This window comes from Pomacea canaliculata, linkage group LG5 (genome assembly GCF_003073045.1).
Source record: "Pomacea canaliculata isolate SZHN2017 linkage group LG5, ASM307304v1, whole genome shotgun sequence".
NCBI classification, from domain to species: Eukaryota; Metazoa; Mollusca; class Gastropoda; order Architaenioglossa; family Ampullariidae; genus Pomacea; species Pomacea canaliculata.
Window position 1 is genome coordinate 23,329,145 of NC_037594.1, and position 20,581 is coordinate 23,349,725.

The 20,581-nt window shown below is 39.0% G+C and overlaps 1 protein-coding gene across 4 annotated transcripts; it reads left to right on the forward strand.

The window, feature by feature from the left end:
• The first annotated feature begins 232 nt into the window (after window positions 1-232).
• Window positions 233-20,026, forward strand: LOC112564990 (transmembrane protein 198-like). Of its 4 annotated transcripts, none has more exons than XM_025240193.1 (5): window positions 233-516; window positions 12,404-12,654; window positions 12,950-13,513; window positions 13,792-13,916; window positions 14,278-20,026. In XM_025240193.1, the coding sequence occupies exons 2-5, from the start codon at window positions 12,456-12,458 to the stop codon at window positions 14,398-14,400; spliced, it is 1,011 nt and encodes a 336-aa protein (XP_025095978.1). In that variant the 5' UTR covers window positions 233-516; window positions 12,404-12,455; the 3' UTR covers window positions 14,401-20,026. The 4 variants fall into 4 exon arrangements, with proteins under 4 accessions (XP_025095978.1, XP_025095979.1, XP_025095982.1 ...); XM_025240194.1 differs by lacking the exon at window positions 233-516 and adding an exon at window positions 2,881-3,526; XM_025240197.1 differs by lacking the exon at window positions 233-516 and adding an exon at window positions 7,042-7,165.
• The last annotated feature ends 555 nt before the right edge of the window (window positions 20,027-20,581 follow it).

Sequence of the window (20,581 nt, forward strand, 5' to 3'; positions counted from 1 at the left end):
TAACAAGTTCCTAATATTTATCGATCATAGTAATATAATTAAACACCAAACTCGTATAGGATTTAGTTAAACGAGAGCTGCATCATGTTTAAATATAGCTTGTCAGTAGCTGCACTAACGGAAACATAATTATCATTTGCAGGGGATCTCTTCTCGATTAGTATATCCTAACAGCAAAATTCTCTTCTAATAACTAGTCTTGTTAACAAGCTTAATTATTGGAAATTTTTGACATTGATAAATAGTCTTCATTTTGAATAATTGTTTATTTTCGCTCTCTACGAATTTATTTACAATTTACAAATCTCATTAACATTCAACAAGGATGCCTCCCAAGGCGCTGTTGTGAATGAATTGAAATCGTTCAAATGAGCGGAGGAAGGCCAACAGCTCGGTTGACAACGCGTGAAAAGATGTAGGCCCTAACGTAACATAGCTTGAATTCAAACTGTTCGACCTTTTTATACGTGATTTTTATGTTAACCTCCAGCATTTTTCAAGGCGAAGAATTTTGTCGTGAGTATGATTTTTCGTGTTTTACTTTTTCCTGAATGACTCGACGAACAGCAATCTCGTGAAGAGTTTGACGCTTACGATCAAGTAACAAGATCAAGCTGCACGAGTTACGAGTAGGGTCGCTGTAAGAAAAATAACTTCTACAATGACTACATGGTCACATACCATTCATGCTTTTGAAGCGAACTGTTATAAGCATTTTTATAAAAAGTAATCGCTAACTGTCAAGAAGTGAAAGGGTTTTATACCTGTTTCAGTATTATCAACAAAGCTTTTAGATTACACCAACTTGTACTGATCACAAAACCATGATTATGAACTGTCATGGACTATACAGACTTATTTTTAAAGCGTAATCCAAATCATAGTCATTAAACTTGCAAGCGATTTAAAGTTTCAGGCAAAAGATACAACTGTATGACTCCCATTTTGCTAAAAATACGTGCTCAGAACCTCACAGCAGAGGTGCTCTAGTTCCCCCCAACCTCCTCCAGACTTCCCAGAAAGGCATAGAAATTTGCCAGAATTTTAATTTATTCATGTGTGCACACAAACAAAGAGAATGTATGCAGTTGTGTATCAGCATGCATCACTTCAAATGCAGTTCATAATACCTGTTCAGCAGGTAAATGTTAAAAAAGCTGAGAGAAGAATTACAAAAGTATTTATTACAGAATAGAAAATTTTCTTGAACTATGAGATATGAAGTGAAATTTTGCACGTACTGTAATTATTGTAATTGGTCTCATTATCTTGTAATTTTCCATAAAGATCAGATAATACTTAAAGCAACAAGTTTTTTGGTATTAATTTCTCTGTATCGCCATTTTAAAATTTGAATTATTATTAAAATACTTTTTTTTACCAAAAATGTCTCCACAATCTTTTATGTAACAATTATGCTATGTTTTCAATTAAAAATATTAAAGAAAAATGAAAGTGTCACATTAAAGCATTCAACTTAATCTATCATCAATACTATATTATCAACTGCTTCCATAGGTGGCTTTGTAGCACAGGGGATAGACAGTGCAATTTGTGGGTCAGGTTGAGATTCATGTTTCAGCAAATGTAATTGATCTCTGGATGTGACATATATTTACTACGCATGGTTAGGGTAGCTCGGTAACGGTAAGGAGTCCCATAAGAGTCAAGAGGCTGTAAGGGCAGTGAATGTAAGTGGTTTGCTATGTCTAGGGCCATGTATATGGATAGCCAGTATGGAATCTAATCCTTTGGCCTAAATTTACCTCCCCTAATAGCTCAGGTACCCATTCTGGCAGATAGCTTCTGGGTGGGCAAGGGGTTGGCTCCAGCCACATGCCCAAGCAGGCATTGAACAATTGAAGTGCACTACCAGGCATTGGACTAGTCACATGTGATAAAACTTTTTGGAACTGAGTGTGAAACACCAGCAACCTTCTTGTTCTCCCCGTCATGTTTATTTTCTGTCTATTCATTTTGCAGTGTTCTAGATTAGATATAAGCACCTAATGATCTTGTTGCAGTATAATTTGGAAAGCCCACCAAACCAGAAGTTGTACAAGATGATAGTCCTTAACATTTCCTTCTCTCAAAAACACGAAAGAAAACTGTTCTTGTAGGTTAATATGATAATTAGATATGGCATGCACTAAATAAGCAGTCTATTTTGCTGACTTTTGTGGTAAATCATTTGAAAATTATTTTAAATGCTATGTGTTATGTAGTTACAGGTGTATTTAGTTTGGATGAGCATAGTGAATAGACTGTGCAAGAGCAAATAAGTATGTTACAAGTGAAAGGTCTCTTTTATGCATGCTCAGCAGATCTATTCAGCTTTAGCCAAATAAGAGTATGCTTGATACCAGCACTAACTTGATTCCACCCCAAATTCACAGGACCAAGCAGGTGCCAGGGATGCCGCAAGACAGATAGGGGAGGTATATACAGTGAAGCAAAATTAATATCTGTAGCCGACAGCACGAGAAGTGTTGATGCCTTTAAACCGGTTGCCCTATCACCATGGTTAGTTGCCAGACGGTCCTATCCATCCTGCCCCTGTGGAGAGGCCAAGGTGGCCAACACCTGTCAGGTGATTCTTTCAGCACCCACACCCTGCTTGTTTCGATTTACAGCGCATAGCCTAGATGTGATACATAGACGCCACTCTCTGGCACACTTACTTGGCTTATTGGAAATGCACGCAAGCCCGCTTCTTGGATGCCAAGAGTTACTTCCTGTCAACCTTTCTTGCGTGCCACATCTCCTTTGTGGACATTACAAACAGCTGCATAGCTATAGTGTGTGTGGACAGCCGATAAGGTGGTCGCCTAAGTGTAGGTGAGCCTGTTTGTGCATGCTTTGTACTGGTTGATTGGTTGGTTTCGTGGGAAAGGGCTTCCACCACAGGTGATTTCGCACTATGAGGTGAGAGGGATGAGGGAGGAAGCCTGAATACCCAGATGATCTCCCCGACGACCGGGCCTGCGAACAGGTGTGACAGCGAGTCACCTAGACAAGGTCTTGGTGCTGTCAGCGCGATAACTGTAGCCTTAGGTGACGTAACTCGGTGAGCTGAGGTCGTGAGGGGGTGGGACAGTCTAGTGGCAAGGTGCGGCAAAACCCGATACCCTTTCGTGGGCTGACACGATTACAGCCGAGTGGAAATCAAGAGAAGCGTAGTTATCCTCCATTCATTTCATTCACTGCCGTTGTGTAGTTTGGACTCCTACGACAGTCATCACTGTATGTGGGCCGAGAAATGGACATTAATTAGTGTTCTTTCGCAAAGCACGTTGAGCCCGTCTTGATGGTGGGGAAGGCGCTCTATCAATCAACTGAACATTATTATTATTTGTGGCGTGCCAACTAAGTGTGTGGAACGAACACTCGCGGCCCGTGAGTTCACGCTTTCAGTTTAGCGAACAAGAGATGATGGATCTTTAGTGACATATTCTTCTGTTGCCGAACCGGCGAATGACTGGTGTATCTGAAGAGGAAGTGAACAGTACTACAGGGTGACTAGCAGGTCTGCATCGTTACCTTTAATTTTAACATATCTAGTCTCTTCGAAGTGGCGACTGTGTGAAAGGGAAAATTCATATCAAAGACGAGAGCCAGCGTCTATACGCGCCAGCAAACACACAGGCATTTGTTTACATTGATAACTGGGGCATAGTAAAGCATAAAAACGCTCATAAAAGATAAACAGCTTTTAATCAGATTGCTAAAAACAGCTCCAAATCCATTTTTGTTTTTCATACCACGTAAGTGGTTTGAGTCAAAACAATTCATATTGAAATGCACAAGAAAATTGTATGGTTTTGATACAGAGATGCAGTCATTTTATGTCATGTTTTATTATTCTGCATTACTAATAAATAGAGTGGATCATTGCTACTAAAGAAAAACAGCTGTCTAAAAAACATTTACTAAATTTAGGAACGCCTTAACTAGGGTTGGATCTATTTAATTATAGTTAGCAATACATAATGCAGACAGTGAAAAAGAAAACAAAAATGTGTGTAAAAATAAATGTAATACTTTGAGATAGAGCAGGGTGCATTTACAAGCATACTCTGCCATCAGATCATCTTGAAAAACAGAACATGACCAAAACTCACTAAACAATTTTTCAGAGGTGGTGGCAGCTCCTAATCTTAATCTTCAACTTGGTATCAGACCACTTCGCTAGAATTAGGGCAACCCACCTGTTGTGCATTGTTTGTGCTACTAATCTCATAATTCACTCCCAGTGGAGTAGGCCTGTGGTGGTTTATGATTTCGGACTGAACTGCCTGGACGTTGAATGTACACAGCAATTCATTTGAAAATATTAACTGGCATAAAATTCTGTTTAACATATCCATATTCTGTGTATATGTCTCTTTGAAGTTAAGACTGGCAGATTTTTATTTATTTACATTTTGTTACAGACAAATTAAGCTTGTTTAATGTTCTGTGAAATATGCTGTAGGCTCTGACTAACACTAAACCTTGAGTATGTTTTTCCTCAAAGATTTAATACAGCACAATGTGGAATTGGGAATCATGTTGCAGCTGATCTGTAGGGCGAAAAAAAAAATTAAGTAGTGAAAATTACAGCTTTCTTGTAGATTCTTTCTCTCACTCCTTCCATGTTCTGTGCGTGTTTGTGACTGTAAAGCCACAAATCTTCAACCTAAAGATAAAATTTAAAAGATCATGATCACTAAATCTATAACTGTGACTTCAGTTTTGTTGGGGTAAATTTTCCTTTATGAAATATATGATACATAAAATATTAAAGATGTGTTTATTGTGCTCTAAGAAATCTATGAACGATAGGATAATAATTGGCTAAATCTTACCATTAATCGCTTATGTTTTCACAGGCTAGCATACAAATTACAGAACAGTACAAAGCTTGGGAGATTTTAGGAACTGATTGCATGGTGGGTGTGTGTGTGCACACTGCACAGGAACAGGGGCAGAGGTGTAGACGACACATGTTGCTGCCGTGTATACAATGTCAGGAAAATTTGAGAAGGCAGCTCCCAATTCATGTCAATTTCTGAGGCATGAACAAGTTTGCACAGAACCCCTGATCTTTTCCAGGCTTCCTGGATTTTTGTTCTACGCCTATGTTTTTTCTCAGATTATGGAATTCAACACATGTCTGTGGGCTTAGAACAATCCCTAGCTTCGGGATGCAAAATATTCCGGTAACAAATATCACTGGATTCAGAGAGGAACAGAATGTGTACACGAGATCTGCATGCTTGTGAGAGAGAGAGAAAGAGGAAGATTTTCATTTTCTGAAGACTGAATACAATGTCTGCAGCGAGGCAGAACCAGCTTGTTAGAAATTGGGTTCTTCGCACGTTCTAATTTTTATCAGCAAACATTTCCATACACATTCCAGGAGAGAAAGAACAGTTTACACCAAGTGGTCCGCAGAGAGCCTGTAAGAAAACAGTTTTTGAGATGTACATCAGCGTCTCGCCGAAGTCGACCCGGGTATGTAGGAGCGAGAGGGTACGCGATCCCCTTATCTGCCGGAGCCCTGGAAAAGACCCAGACGGCGCTGACGAGGAAAAGTAAACACTTACTCGCACTCTTTGTTCTTAGTCACAGCCCGAGCCGTCGCCTTGCCCTACGGAGCCCTGCGCATCCATGATTGAGGGCTGTGAACGTGCCAGTACGGAAGGTTGGGAAAGAAGCATGCAAACCACGGAGGTTCCTTTGCATCACAGACCTTCATTCATGGTCCGTGCTTGCACCTTAAACTTGGTGCGACTGGCAGTCTCAGGAACTGAGGACTGAGCTAGCCTGTGTCATATCCATACATAAAAAGCCTAGAAATTACAGGTGATAGGTCCTTCATGGTCTTTTTGTATATTGGGGAAGGGAAGAAGAAAAGGTGCATCCTATTCAGGATTTTGATACTGACAAAGTAAGGACAAGAAAGATTGGGGTCTGACCGTGAGAACACGAACTTGTATTACTGGACTGCTGGTAGACGAATTTTTTTTTTCCAGTTAACTACTAAAACGAGGTATGAGACTACAAAGTTTCCGGTTTATTCACGTTTCAGATTAACTACTAAAACGAGGAATGAGACTACAAAGTTTCCGGTTTATTCACGTTTCAGATTAACTACTAAAACGAGGCATGAGACTACAAAGCTTCCGGTTTAATCATATTCTTTGTATAGGCTCACCGAGACTAACACCCGAGAACTTGCTAAGCGTTGGTCTTGGTAGACAGACAGCAGTCCACCTATACATTTCCATGGTAAGAACTAATGTTGACCGCAACAGCGCATGGCCAGTCGACCGTTGCTAAGGAGATGACTGAACGCGTCTTAGGAATCAAGATGAAGCGATGGGAATAAGTCGAGAAAACTTAGGTTGTCGGATTTTCTCGAGCTACTCCTTTCGCGGCTAGAAACGAAATTTTTCATATACTTATTTAAAGTATTTATTGTGTGGGTAGTGTAAAGTATATATGAAAAAATGAGAAAACGGAAAGTATGGGTGGAGTTGCATGTGTACGTCGAAAGAATAGTTTGTTGGTTTTTTTTAGGTGTGGGGGGGGGTTACAATAGCGCGATCAGTGACGACGGCGGGTGTGGGTGTGTTTAAACGGTATTTGTCGAGTAATTGGCGGCTATTAAGTCAAATTCCTAGGGTGATGTCACTTGGCAAAGAAACGAATTCTTCTTAAAGGCTTTAAGATTTTTGAAGAAAAAAATGGAGATTTTTTTAGATAGCATTCTCCTGGACAAAAGTGGGAGAGTAGCGTTGCGCCATGTTTCTCAGCGGGTTCGAGAGACGTGTAGTGTTGCAAGCGCACGATACAGATCGTGAGAGAGAGAGGGGGGTGGTGGAAGGGGACTGTTTTCATTGCACAGCCTTATAGGACCAGTGGGACGGTGAGAGGTTTTTAGCTGGATTGACTTGACTTGTTAGCTTGTCAGTCTTGTTTCCTTGGTGACAACCCCGCCCCGCCCCCTCCACACTCACATTCACTCTCGAGTTGTTTGGTCACTTTTTTTTCGCCCTTGTCTACAAACATTTCCTTGGTGTACTTTTCTTCCTTGTCAAATTCAACCTAACGGTTAATCTTTCATTCTGAAGTGTATCGAAGTACTCCACCAGGGATTGCAATTCGCATCAGAAAAAAAGTAGGTGGATGTTTTGGTTGAGAGCTCGTAATTATAATTTTCCGAATATCGCTCAAGAATCCCGCGTTCATTGTTTAATTGTTGTACATCACTCACAGGGCAGGCTGGCCCGATGAACAACACAGTTTCAGATGTGCTTAGGAACAGCACTTCCACAAGGAGATTGTCATATTTGCAAACACGTTTAGTGACCAACAAAAAGTTGCTTAATATTTTTGGAGTTGATGTTCTAGTGCTACACTGAATATGCATATACGTCTCATCTCTCATGCAGTGGATGGAATGGCAAACTCCTAAATGTGATGCTTTGTAAATGAACTGAATGTTGCACAAATTTATGCTTTTTTACGTGTCATTTAAAATAGAGCTTTAAGCCGTTGTCCGACAATAGCTTGTAGTGCCTTTGAAGAATGTGAGGATGAGGAACAGCCTCAGGGGTCAGTAATCCAGCTACTGGCAACCAAGCCACGCAGTTTGATGTAGAAAATGTGTTCTCTGGGCGCCTCAAAGAACTTTTAGTTGCTCCCACCTCTCCACCACCATTTTTTTAAAACACCTTTGCTCAGGAAGCCTGCCTTTTATCGTTCCCAGCTGTCTCACTTCTAATTCTCCTCAACCCACCATAGCTGAGCACTTCATTTCTTGTGCGTTTTGTTTCAGCTGGTCTTGTGACAATGTTTTAGCAACTTGTAAACTTTGCCAAAAAAACCCCACAAAGTAACAGGTATAACATTTATAACATGTGAGTAGTGTTTAGGTTTTTAGGCAGAAATAGCTACTTTGCAGGGAGTGTATAGGTCGCTCAGTGATGGAGAGAATGGCAGAACTAAACTATGTTAAGAAAGAAAATGTAAACACTGCATCGTGTTTTATATCAAAATTGTTTCATTAAAACAGATGTGCCCTAATATTAGCAGACAGTTCAAACAGAAGCGCAACACAACTTTCATTTTTAGGGGGAAAAAACATGTTTGGATTCGGTTTTGTTGGTGCTGATTTTTATGTTTTACCGTGCTATGATCAGCCCACCTCCACCCCAGTCTCAAGGATTTGAGATCCTATTATAGAGGCGTGGAATGCTTTACAATGGATTGTAAACTCGAGACACTCTAACGTGAAAGGGGAGCGGGGGCCGAGTCTGAGGAGTGGGTGAATGGTTGACTAAAGGCCGATAAATAGGCAGCGTTTATCTATCTCGTTATCATGTTTGTGGGATTTAGGGGGCGGGGGAGGCCGCGTGGCAGTTGTACATACAATCGATTTGTGCTCAACGTTAAAAAAAAAAAGAAAGGCGCGCCGGATGCTTTATATTGTGCACGGCTTGTAGACATTAGCCCGCTCCTTGTGGCCTCTTGCATGACGGCACACACAGGCGGTCGCCAGCCTTTCCCATTCATGTAACTGGAGGTCACTTGGCGACAGACCTAGCCAACCGCCAGCGAGGTCCAGCATGTGTTGACTCATTGCGCACCCGAACAAACTCCCACCGATGATCTGGTTCGATTTGTTTTCGAACTGTAGAGGCCGCTCGCACGAAGCCGCACCTATATCCCACCCGCTGCTGCAGCGACAAAGGTGCGACTTTGCCTGAGTAGCTAGGAGAAGGAGGTGCGGCGATGGTGCATCTTTCGTGCAGAAAGGTCTGCCAGGGATTTAATGTGTTTGCTCGCATTTGCGGCGTCGGTCTTTTGTTCCCAGCCTTTTTCTCTTCTTTTTTTTTTTTCTGCCAGAGCGTAAACCTGCGCGACACCGAGCTCTTCCCAGCTGGCGCGTGGAGCGAAGTCGACGCGCCGAACGAGCGATGACCTGTAGACAGTTCAAGGACTGTCGGCGGAGGTTGCGGGATTCTCTCTCTCTTGCACACACACACCCACACGTGCGCGCCAGATAAGAGCATTGTCGCATCAGCGAACGGTCCGCTTTCAGACTCGATCGGCTGGGTGTGCTTGGTAGCGAGTTGACGCGCATTTTGCTCGTCAAGCCCACAGTTGTCATGTGTCCAGCGGAAGGCATAATAAGGCGTGAATGCGGTCGACCATTCCGCTAAACGCACCCAATTTTCAGGCCGTTTACAACGCTATCTGAAAAGGTAGGGGCATGTCATCCATCGCGTAGCATGGTAGAGGAAACACATGTTGACTTTTTTAGCACTCCAAGAGGAAGACTGCCAAGGGGGCCAGGTTCCATTGAATGTTTTGTATTTCACCTCCCAACAAGTTACAAACTGACCCCACCCTCCCACCCAGTCTGTTGTCCACGCAAGGTGATGGTGGCAAAGACCATCGCGAACCTTTGTACCCTATATCCCACACCCCTTCCTCTTTCATAAAAAAAGTCGAAGGTGCAAACCCAGTGGCATGTTTATGCAGCTCTTTGGGATTATATGAAAGAAATGATCTTTTTGTAAATCCCAATGCATCTTAAGATTGCACCAAATGGAGTGCAGAGAGAAGATGAATAGTATGCTGAGAGCAGGACCTATTATGTAAGCATCCAAGCATCGGACATGTTAGCTTTGTGTGGTGGGTATGAAGTAACTGGCATCCATGCCTGGCCAATGGGTGTCCAATGCTTTAGGTGGACTTAATGCCACTTCATAACCTTAACCACTGGTGCCGACAACACCGCATGCCTCTCACATTCCTCACCTCTTTACCCAGTTGGAAAATGTTCAGCCATTAAATATAACTGGTTTGGAATGAGAGGGAAAAATAAAGTCAGCTTTCAGTTGCCTGCATTGTTTTCCTGACCATAAAAATAGGTTTGGTTGACTGGATTCCAAATTTGTAACATGGTACACTTTTGTTCTTTTCTTTTGTAAAAGCTTGTACTGTTGGAAATAAGAAACACCATTATCATCATTGCCACTATCATATGCTTTTAGCAGTTGATGCTCTGTGCATACAGAAGCAAAGTGATGGCAGGTGCATTTGTAGTTTCCTATATTTTACTGGAAAGAAGCAATTAACACAATCAGCCAAGGGTCAGTTGACATCTTCATGGTCTTCAGACTAGTAAATGACATCCAATGTGAAACCCCAGGCAGCTGGAAGTTACTCTGCAAGGCAGTAATTAGTACCTCCACCCCACTTTTTCCTGTTTGAGTCATTAGTTGCAGACTCTGCGGTCTGTGATGGCTGAGCTTGGTATTAAAATAGTTTATACCTTTAACATTTTATCTTCCATCTTTAAAATGTTGTCTTTCTGCCTAAGAGGGAACCAAGGCATCCATACCTTCACACTGGAGTTCAGATGATATTGGTTCACCCCTCTTTCCCTCTTGATGAAGCAGAAATGTTTAATTGTTTCGTGCATGTTCCTGTCTTACCCATTCTCTCTCTCTCTACACACAAATTCACACAACATACATTCTATTAGCCTACCTGACTGCATCCAAGGCAACCTCAGGGTTTGTGGATCAAATTCATTGTTAGATAACAGTAAGAGTTAGGATAAATAATTGTCATTTCCTGCTTAGCTTTATTTTTGCATCATTTACTGTTGTTTTTCTGATACTTTTTTTATTTTTACTGTTGTGCTGCATTTTTATTAATTCTCTTTACTATTTGATGTTTATAGTACTGAGCCATTAGTTGTGACCAGTTGCATATAAGTTGCTCTTACATTGGAAATGAGCTGTTCAAAAGAAGGATGTTATATTTTGCACGTGAACGGATGCAGCCATTATGCTGTTCTTACAAGAAACTGGAAGTGATATCACCATGGGTTTGATGAATAGGGGACCTGACTTTGCCAGGAGGGCACATCCTCATAAGATGACCTCATAGCACTGGTATCAGCAGCATACTTTGATGCTATGCCCATCATTGGGCTGCAGAGAAGTGAGCAAGCACAGAATCATGCCCTAATAGCTAAGATTTATGAGGAGCATGAAGGCTTGCTTCATCACGCTATCAGACACTAAAACTTAGAGAGAGCAGAGAGATCTTCTCTAAAGGCTCAGAATTCTAGTTCCTCTGCTTCTACTTACATTCTGTTTCCCATTAGGTGTTTAATCAGTAATGGGGGTCTTCCGGCATTTTTGGATGTTGCCATAATGACACATATTCTGCACCATAATCACAGATATCCTGACCTTTTAGCTACAGCTGCATCCTAAAAGGATTTTCAGTTTTACACAGGAAGTCTAGATTTAACTGTCCATGTCAGTGGAACATAGGAACTTAGATTGTATATACCCATATGCGTGTGTTATATATAACGCATGTGCATGCAAACATGCACTCAAATGCCATTTTCAAGAGAATTGCACTTTGAAGATTGACAAGAATTTGTTTTTATTAGTAATAGTGAAAGCTGAATCCCAGCTGGCAGTGCTTGGGTTTCATAGTTAACAGCTGATTTATTCTTTTGATAGGTTGCTGGATAATAATAACTTAAATAATAAATAATAAAAATGAACTTACACAGTGGCTGTGGCATTTTATTTCTGTTAAAAGTTGTTTTCATTCTTCTGCTGCTGCAGTTTGTATTTCTATAAATACTCAAGGCTTGTGTAAAAATGCTCCATTGATCCACATATTGCTAGTCCCTTTTCTAACCCTTTCTTCCAATTTTTTTTTTCATCTTATTGACTAGTCTGCCTACTTGTCTTCCTCTGCAGATTTCTGAAACTTTCAATCCTTACTGTTTGTTCCTTGATTCCTTTTTGTATCTTCTATGTTTGTCTTTAATTACTTGTCTGCATGGTTGTTTCTCCTTTGTCTTCTATCAGTATCTTGTTCTTGTCTCATTTGCTGAGAGCATGCTTCTTCATGTACCATATAAATCACACATTTATTATTATTATTATTTTCTCAGCCAACTTGGTTTTGATTTCTTCATTATTGTATTGTTTCTCTCCCCCACCCTCCCTGTCTATCTTTCTGTTTATTTTCTTCTATTATATTTTAGACTAGCAAACCAACATGCTGTTTTCATTTTGTAGACTTTTTTTCTTTTCTAGGCAGAAAACAATATTTTTTTCACAAATTTGTTTTTTTTCAATGACATGACATGCACCCTATTTGATAGATCTGTTGACAGTGTAAGGGATTTACAAATATATTTTTTGCCTGTTTTATCTTAAAATGCTTCTAATGTTATGCATTTTAGATGTTTCATCATTCAGATTGCTGTCATTCATATTCTTTTAGTCGTTTCTTCATTTTTTTTAACCTCCATGTTTGTAAGTCAGGGAGAATTCATTTTTGAATTATTATTATTATTATTTTTCAGGCTGGTACATTCTCAGTAGTTTTTGATGTTAACCAAGGAGTGAGGCCTTCCAATGGAAAGGAGAATGGGTGATACGGTGCCATCTTCAGATTTGGGGGTCCACTCATTCAGCATTTCTACCAGCACTGTAAATGTCACCACAAATGAAAACTTTCAACTCCAGTGTGACTACATCAACACCAACTACAGCATTGTTGCTGCCATCCTTTGCATTGCGTGTTTCATATTTGGTGTTTTGTACACATTCTTTGGTATGATGTTTTTTTATTGGGGTTTTATTATTTTTATTATAGAGATATCTGTTGTAACTTATAGCTGCTTTATGTTATAAGAGCTTTAACAGCTCATATTTTTGGGATGCTAGATTTGCTTTTTCTTGATGCTTTGCATATAAAGTGTACTACGTTTCATTAAAACATGGTGTGGGTTTTCTTTAAGATATACCAAGGTAAACCGCAAGTAATGTATTTCTCATCTAGCGCTTTCTTTGATTTTTTTAGACAGCAAAAGGGTAAAATGTATGATTGTTTCCCCCTTTTGTTGCAGGTTATCGCTTTTTAAAAGCAGTGATGTTCATTACAGGATTTATCTTTGGCTCTGTGATTTTGTACACTGTTTGCTATGAGAAAAAACTTCTGCCACCAGAAGGAAACATTGGTGTTGCTGTTGGAGCGGGAATTCTTTGTGGACTTTTTGCAATGCTTGTGCAGTATGTAGGCTTGTTCCTGACAGGCTTCCACTTTGGTGTTGCTGTGGCAGCATTCATCCTCATCATTGTGGAACAATTTGTACACCCTCCAGTCATTTGGATCCCTATTGGCGTTGTGGTTGGAATCGGGCTGGTTTTTGGCACACTCAGCCTGAAGTTTCAGAAAGCACTGACCATTTTGGGTACCAGTGTGCTAGGTGGCGCTTTGATGGTAACATCGTTGGACTACTATATTGAACTGGCAGCCTTGATGCAGTTTGTGTGGGACGCTATCAAGGGCAACATTCCTCAGTCACTGTGTTGGTACAGCTGGATTATTCTAGGCTGTTGGCCATTTTGCTTCATCGTTGGCAGCCTAGTGCAGTGGCGTGTTACCAGTATGGGCATCGACCACAGAGATGGTGAGTCCTTCATCTTGATTAAAGTGCAATTTCTTTTTTGTATATCATTTTAATGATCTTTCTACTGCAATACTTGTATAAGCAAACTGATTACAGCAAAGATAATGTTTTGATAATATGAATTTTCTGATTATTGGAAAATAAATAAATTTTCATGTTTTAGTGTTCAGATGTTTGCCCTTTTGCTATATTATAAGTCCAAACATATTATATATATTAATTCAAATGATTTTGGAATTCTATATGCTGAAAGTATGCGTAATCTCTCCAATTTCCAGTACTGCACAATAGAAAAGGCGTTGATCTGCAAAGACTTCGCATGCGACAGAGACGGGAAGCACAGCATACTCGATATCGCCACCTGTACCAAGTCCGTAGGGTTAATGGGGATGTCATTTCACAAGTGAGCAAGCTGCTGCTTTTCTTTCCTGCTTTTTGTTTTCTTCAAAAATTGCATGCAAACATGTAACCATCACCATATGAAATCATTGCATGTCTATAATTTAAATACTGTCTTTGACTACTGTGTGGTGCAGCACTGCTACACTTAATTAAGAGCAAAAAATTTAATTATGTAGATGTCGGTGTGGAGAGAATTTTGTGACAAACCTATCTATCCATCAGTAAAAGGTAACTATGTTTACTGCTGCTCAGCGATTACATTTTTCGAAAGTGCGTATTGTTAATTTTTGCCCCACCCTTATGCCAGTTGTGGTTTGTAGTTTTGAGTGACCGGCAGAATCTCTCTTTGTTTTTCTCTACAGGGTTACATTCAGAGCATCCAGCATAAGCTTTCTCCAGCTACACAGAGTCTTACTGCGATGAGCACAGACCCTTCTGCCACAGAGCTGGAGAGTGCCACAACCACTCTAACTCAAGTGCCCTGATGTGCAATTATCAGTGTCTATTGGCTTTCATGCTCAGAGGGTTAAACATTGCCAGGTTCACAGTGATTCTGCAGGGGTTAACTACAACACAGCTTGTGAGTTAGAACTTCTGTAAGCATGATACAGAGGGATTATTTTATTTCCCGTTGTCATGCTGTTTGACTTGAGATTTTCTTCTTGCACACGTGGCTAATCTGCATTCCAATCCTCTATTTTTTCAAACCAATCCTCAAATACTCAGGATCTGGAAAAGAGTGGAAGACATGTGATTTAAAGCAGATGGGGATGTGATGGATTGTGTATTTTCAGTTTAGGTACTTGCCAAGAAGGAAGCTCTCTACAGCCTGGCTGCCAACCTCAAGGCAGTCGTTGCTTTCAACAATTTTTTTTTTTTTTTAACATGTAAAACCCAAAGTGACATTGCCATGATGTGTTTTTGTTGCTGACAATGTATTTGCAGTGTGTTCAAAAAGTGGGGTTCCCTCAAAAAGGGTTTTCGGAAAGGTTTATGTGTTTTGAGCACACCAATTTGTACTGAAGTTTATTTTGACTCATTGACTGAGTTTTACTTCAGATGTGTAAATGCAAGTGACTTGTATAAGAAATGCTGGCTGTGTGCACTGAATGACTTTTTGTGTTACATTATTTCTATTGCAATAGGCATTATATACAGTAGAATGGAGTCTTACCCCAACATCCCTGTGTTGTGATGTCCTCATTGTAATAAGAAATCTGAAGCATTATAAAATCAGGCTTGTGAGAGGCATTTAAAACATGCCATTTCACTTGAGCTTATTTAAGAACTGTTGTAGATCCCAACTTTAAATATTTAAGTACAACTACAAGTCTACAAATTTTGCCAACCTGTTTATAACTTTACATATTTGAGAGTGCAAATCTGTGATGACTTCTGTGTCCATGTTTCACTGCTTTTGCCCTGCCTTGCTCTGTGTAGACTGGGCTGTAATTCACCTCTTTTTATTCTTTTATTCTGTAGTTAATGAGTGTTGTAAGGAAGCAGTATTTCCATAACAAATGTGTGGAATATTCCTTGAGGTTGCCTCTATGAACTCTTAACTAGTGATGTGGTCATTTGGCTAGGATGATCAAGTACAAAATTAAATACTTATTGGCGTTTCAAAGATTGTGTTGGCTTAAATGATGCGTGCATCATCCTCAATACAAACATCTTTACTTCATCAATATTATGAAAATAATGTTAAATATTGATCTGCACATTCATATGTTTTTGACAGCAGACGTGGTGCTTGGATGGGGACATATGCACTGAGTTAAACATATGTATATCTCTATGTAGCTTGAAGTTCTTACTATACTTTATGGATTCCTTATTTTTTTAGACCATGTAGATTCATGTTTGAAAGATTAAAAGTAGCAGTTATTCTGTCATAAGGGAGGGGCTGATTTTGGAGCCCTTTTTAGAATGGTACTTCTGAAATCGGAAAGCGATTTTATTCTTTCTGCAACTTCTGTATCACTGTGACTGCCATCCACAATCATGTAATTTGAATGGACTTTGGGAGATCATTTTAGGAATTTATTCCTTTGTTAAGAACATAAGTTAGTATAGAAATATATTTTCATAAAATGTGAGCTTAAAATTTTTTTTATGTAAGGCAGGTAATGTTGATTATCATAGTGTGGAAGAATTGTGGGCAGTGCAAGACCTCAGCTTTTTTTTTTTAAGGATCCTTAAAGCCTGTCATAAAGATGGTGACATTGTTAGTTGAGCAAACTGATGTCAGTAGAGAAAGATTTTGATGTATCTCTATGAACATATAGACAGTTTTGAAATGGTGAAGGCAATACAGTGTTCGATAGAGACAGTGGAAATTTATCTAATTTCTTGAACATGAAGTGTTGAACGCTTTGTAATGCAGAAAAAAATGAATCTGCATTCAGAAACACTGGATTGCCAGAAAGCATCTTGAAAAATAATCCATCAGTATTAGGAGTCTTAGCAACAATGTGTGTGAACTAAAACCTTAAGGTTTTGCTTAGGGATTGGACAAAGGGGCACACAACACATGATGCCTGGTGCTAAATGTAGAACTCATTTGTAGTTTAGGGTAGTTGATGCTTTCTTCCCTTCCTCTCTCCCAACCCTCCTTATCACAAGAAGTGTCTGCAACTCCATATGATGGGGACTATGTTCCTTAGTTCACATGTGTGTTCTTTTTTCTTTGTTAGCTTTACATTAATTGCTAATGACTGAGTAATGGAAACTTTTATGTCTTTGAAATGTTTCTTTGTTTTAATTTGCAATATTAGGAGATTCTAAATGTAGATACTAACATATACTAAAATATAGGTTGATAGCATCTGATTTCTTTTGTCTTTCTGCGCTTGGTTCTCCTTTGTGTGTTAGGATGCTGCTCTTTGTTTTCCTGTGTGAACATAGAGGTAAAAATAGAGTGGGGGGGGGGAGCTGAAAATAAAGAATTCTGTATGCATCATTCATTTTCATCTTATTTTTGAAAACTACAATCTTCTGAACTGTGAAGCTTTATCATCTTTATTTACTCTCCAAAAAGTGATGAAAAGACACACACATGAAATTTTGAACAAAAATGTCAGAGGTGCTTTTGACATAACTAAACTAGCATCTACGTATACAGAAGCCAAAACATCTTGATTTGATGGCCTTTAAGAGTAATAATTCTTCATAACACAATGGACCCCCTCTATCGGAACATGAAGATTATTAACAAAAGTGAGGATTGAGTTATGTTCAATTAGGATGATACCGTGCTAATGGGAGGATGTGCAGAGAACATTGTTTATATTTAAATGCTGTCATTGTTGTACTGAAAATACAGGGCTTAGATCATAAACAAGCTCCCCATAAAAAGCTTACATGCATTGATAGTTTTCAGAGGCAGTTAGCTCATTAAAGTTGTAGATTTAAGAGACTGGTCATTAACTTTGCACAGTACCAGCTGATTACATTTATGAGGGAATTGGGTTGTATGTTAGTGCTGTAGTCACAGGAAATACTTTTTATTGTCATTTTTTGCAACTGGACTAGTTGGCATTTATAGACAGTAATGCAGGCATTCTGTTAGTGGGTTTCTTGATGAGTTTATGACAGAAGCATTGACAGTTTGTCATCTAGATAGTTCCAACTCAATAGTCAAAGTGATAATGATTTAGCTGCCATTTTTAGCACAAAATTCTGCTCAAATTATTTTTGAAAAGTCACAATTCAAGGGCATGATGTTGGTATGCTTATTGCTATTATTCACTTGGCTGAAATTTTTTCAATGCTTTGCCAAGCACAGTTAATTTTTTTTCACTGGGGATTTTTAATGATGAGGCAGGCAGTGAAACACTGTGTTATCTGTATTTGCATGCATTTATGCATGCTTGTACATCCTTCAATATCCATTCGTGCACATGCAGACAGTTGGCAGATAATTGTTCATGCATAGGCTGTAGGGAAATGACCATTAAAAAAAAAAATCAGTATTCAGACATTTAACAAACATAATTGATGTATGATATATTTGTAGAAATATTTTATATGGGTACAAGTGGCTGGAAGAGTAGGTGAATATGTATACAAACATGTCTATACTTGCATGCATACATATATATGTATCTGCATGCAAATACATATGTACAGAAAGGAACACATCAGTGATTTTATCTGTGTTCCTGTGTGTGTTGGCATTGGCAGCATTTGAGATTATAGTCAGGTTCACTGAAATATCCAACAATGGTACAATTTCTCCTGTGTGTTTTAATAAAATTTCTGACTGCAACATCTTTGAATTTTGGAAGCAAAACTATATGCAATGAGCCATTCACATATAAACAGTAATCAATTGACAAATCTTGCAGTTCACTGTGATGCATTCATGACCACTATTTTCCCATTCTAAACACTGGTCTGACCTGTTTTTTCTTGGTTTTCTTTTAACTTCCATGTTTCTTACACCCTCCCTCTTTTTGACCTTTTCTCAGCTCTCTCTCTCTCTGTTTCATGCAAGTCAGAATTCAGTGACTGCTAGTGTTTTTACATCTAAAATCCTGCTTTTAATCAAACATCTGTTTTTTGATGAATGGAAAACATTTTTTTTTTACCTTCTCCCAGTCTATGACACCTCATAGTGAACTAAGTCATGTGTTTGAATGTTGAGCTTCTATTACATTTGCAGCCTCAAGTAATTCGTTTCACAAATTATTTTGAATCCAAGTATTTTTTGCAAAAGGTATAGCAGTTTCTTAAGCCAGAAGTTTGTCATTTTACTCACTATTAAATATTGCAAAAGACTTTAAACTGGCAGGTACTTCAAGCTAGATCATGTTTCCACACAAACATTGTACTAAATGGGATACATCTGCATCCTTTTCCATCCTGTTTCAAGGAACCATGTAGAGTAGTGCATGTTGTTATTTTTCTTGGCTAGTCCTGCTTATTGCTTCATGGGTCACTTTTGTGGCATTTAGGTGGCCACTTTTTTTTTTAACAAAGAGTGTAAAACTTGTGTCATCCCTGATACATGAGAGCTTTTGTTCTTGTACATTATATTTTTGAGAGCAGGCTGTTTTATTATATTCTTTGTTTTCATTTTGCAACATTTACCAGACAGCACTGATCTTTAAACTGCCACAGATTTCAAAGTAGATCATGTCTCCAAGTTAATGTTTGCATCCTCTTTTAGTTCTTTTGTTAGAATCATAAGCATCCCCATGTTGTGTATTAAAGGGATGGTTTGGCTTTCATGGAGGTGTCCTCAATGGACAGACTGGTATAATGTACTCTGCAGCTAAAGTAACTATAGCTCTTCATGTTGTCTTCCAGTCTTGTATCTTTGCTTATGTCTTTCAAGAGATTTATTAAAACTGAGGCATCCCTTTTGTGCTGTCTTTACAAAATGTAAAAGCATGTTTGGATAAACTATTTAATATTTTAAAAGGCAAAACAAAACAAAAAAATGAAAACAAAATAGGAACCCATGGTCAGAATTAGAATTGCTATACAAAAAAAAAATAGCCAAGATGTGTTGGCGTGCTGGGCTGCTCCACCCTCTTGTTCATGATGAATTCCATAGCCAGTGACAAGGGGAATAAATGAATCTCTTGAAAGTCTTAAAACTTTTGGTGGTGAAAGCTGGTGTTGGGGGGGGGGGGAGGACTATAAGAGATGTTTAAAGGCTGTTGGGCATATTGTTATCAGCTAGGGATTTTTAAGGTGTTCATCAGAAATATTTAAGAGGGGTGGTGTTTAATTTTCTTTAAGAGCTTAACTGATAAAAGCAGGCTGTAACTTGTGTCTGGTCTCTTAAGTTTTTTTAATGATTTACTTTACAGTCAAAGTATGGAAGGAAAGAAGACCGTCATCTGAAAGTATATGCAAATTGGAAAATCTCTCTTTACAAGAAATTTAACACCAGTTTACACTAGGCGTGTAAGATGTCAGGGAAAAAGTGTGGATGATGAGGAAGTATATATTTTAAGGCAAACACTGCAATATATTCTAGTCAGTTGCCATTTAGAGGGGCTTACCAATAAATGTTCATTTTCATTTTCTGCACTCAAACGTTAAAGGTAGAGAGTTAAAAAGTTTTCGATCATGACGTTCAATAAAATTGTTCATAAATGTGACTTTTGTTTTAAGTTTTTAAACTCCGTTTTTCGCAAAATGGTCCAACACGCGAAGGGCAGGAGAAATGATTAGATCTCGTCACCAAAACAAAGCCATAAAGTAACTTATTCTGTCCCCATTAGCCACTGACGTGGTTCGTAACAAATCATGGACCCGAGTGTGTTTATGATAAAACGTTTTTCACATAGTTCGTGCTCCCCTGATACGCAAGACGTTTTCATTGTCTCCCTTCGTGCGCAATGATAACTTGTGACTGTCATGAATACACACAGTTTCGACGAATGGGACCTTAAGTAGAAATGCTGTGTTATTTCATCCACATTCTTCCGTACGCGGTCTGACTTACAATATCTTGGTTTCATTATGAGGTGATCATGGGGATATATATATATGCGCTGGTGTCGGAATTAGTTCACGTACACCACAGTTTGTCGATTCAACTCGAAATGTACAAAACAAAAATATTTTGAAATATAAAGTACTACTCCAAACTGATCACATTTCTTTCCAGATATAATACGAAAACTACGAAAATTAGAAGGTCCCATA

Bases quoted from the DNA above. Each gene is read 5' to 3' on its own strand.
- LOC112564990 (XM_025240193.1), top strand. From the start codon at position 12,456: ATGGAAAGGAGAATGGGTGATACGGTGCCATCTTCAGATTTGGGGGTC. The intron at 12,655-12,949 runs GTATGATGTTTT...CTTTTGTTGCAG, and splicing joins TGTTTTGTACACATTCTTTG to GTTATCGCTTTTTAAAAGCA. The intron at 13,917-14,277 runs GTGAGCAAGCTG...TTTTCTCTACAG, and splicing joins ATGGGGATGTCATTTCACAA to GGTTACATTCAGAGCATCCA.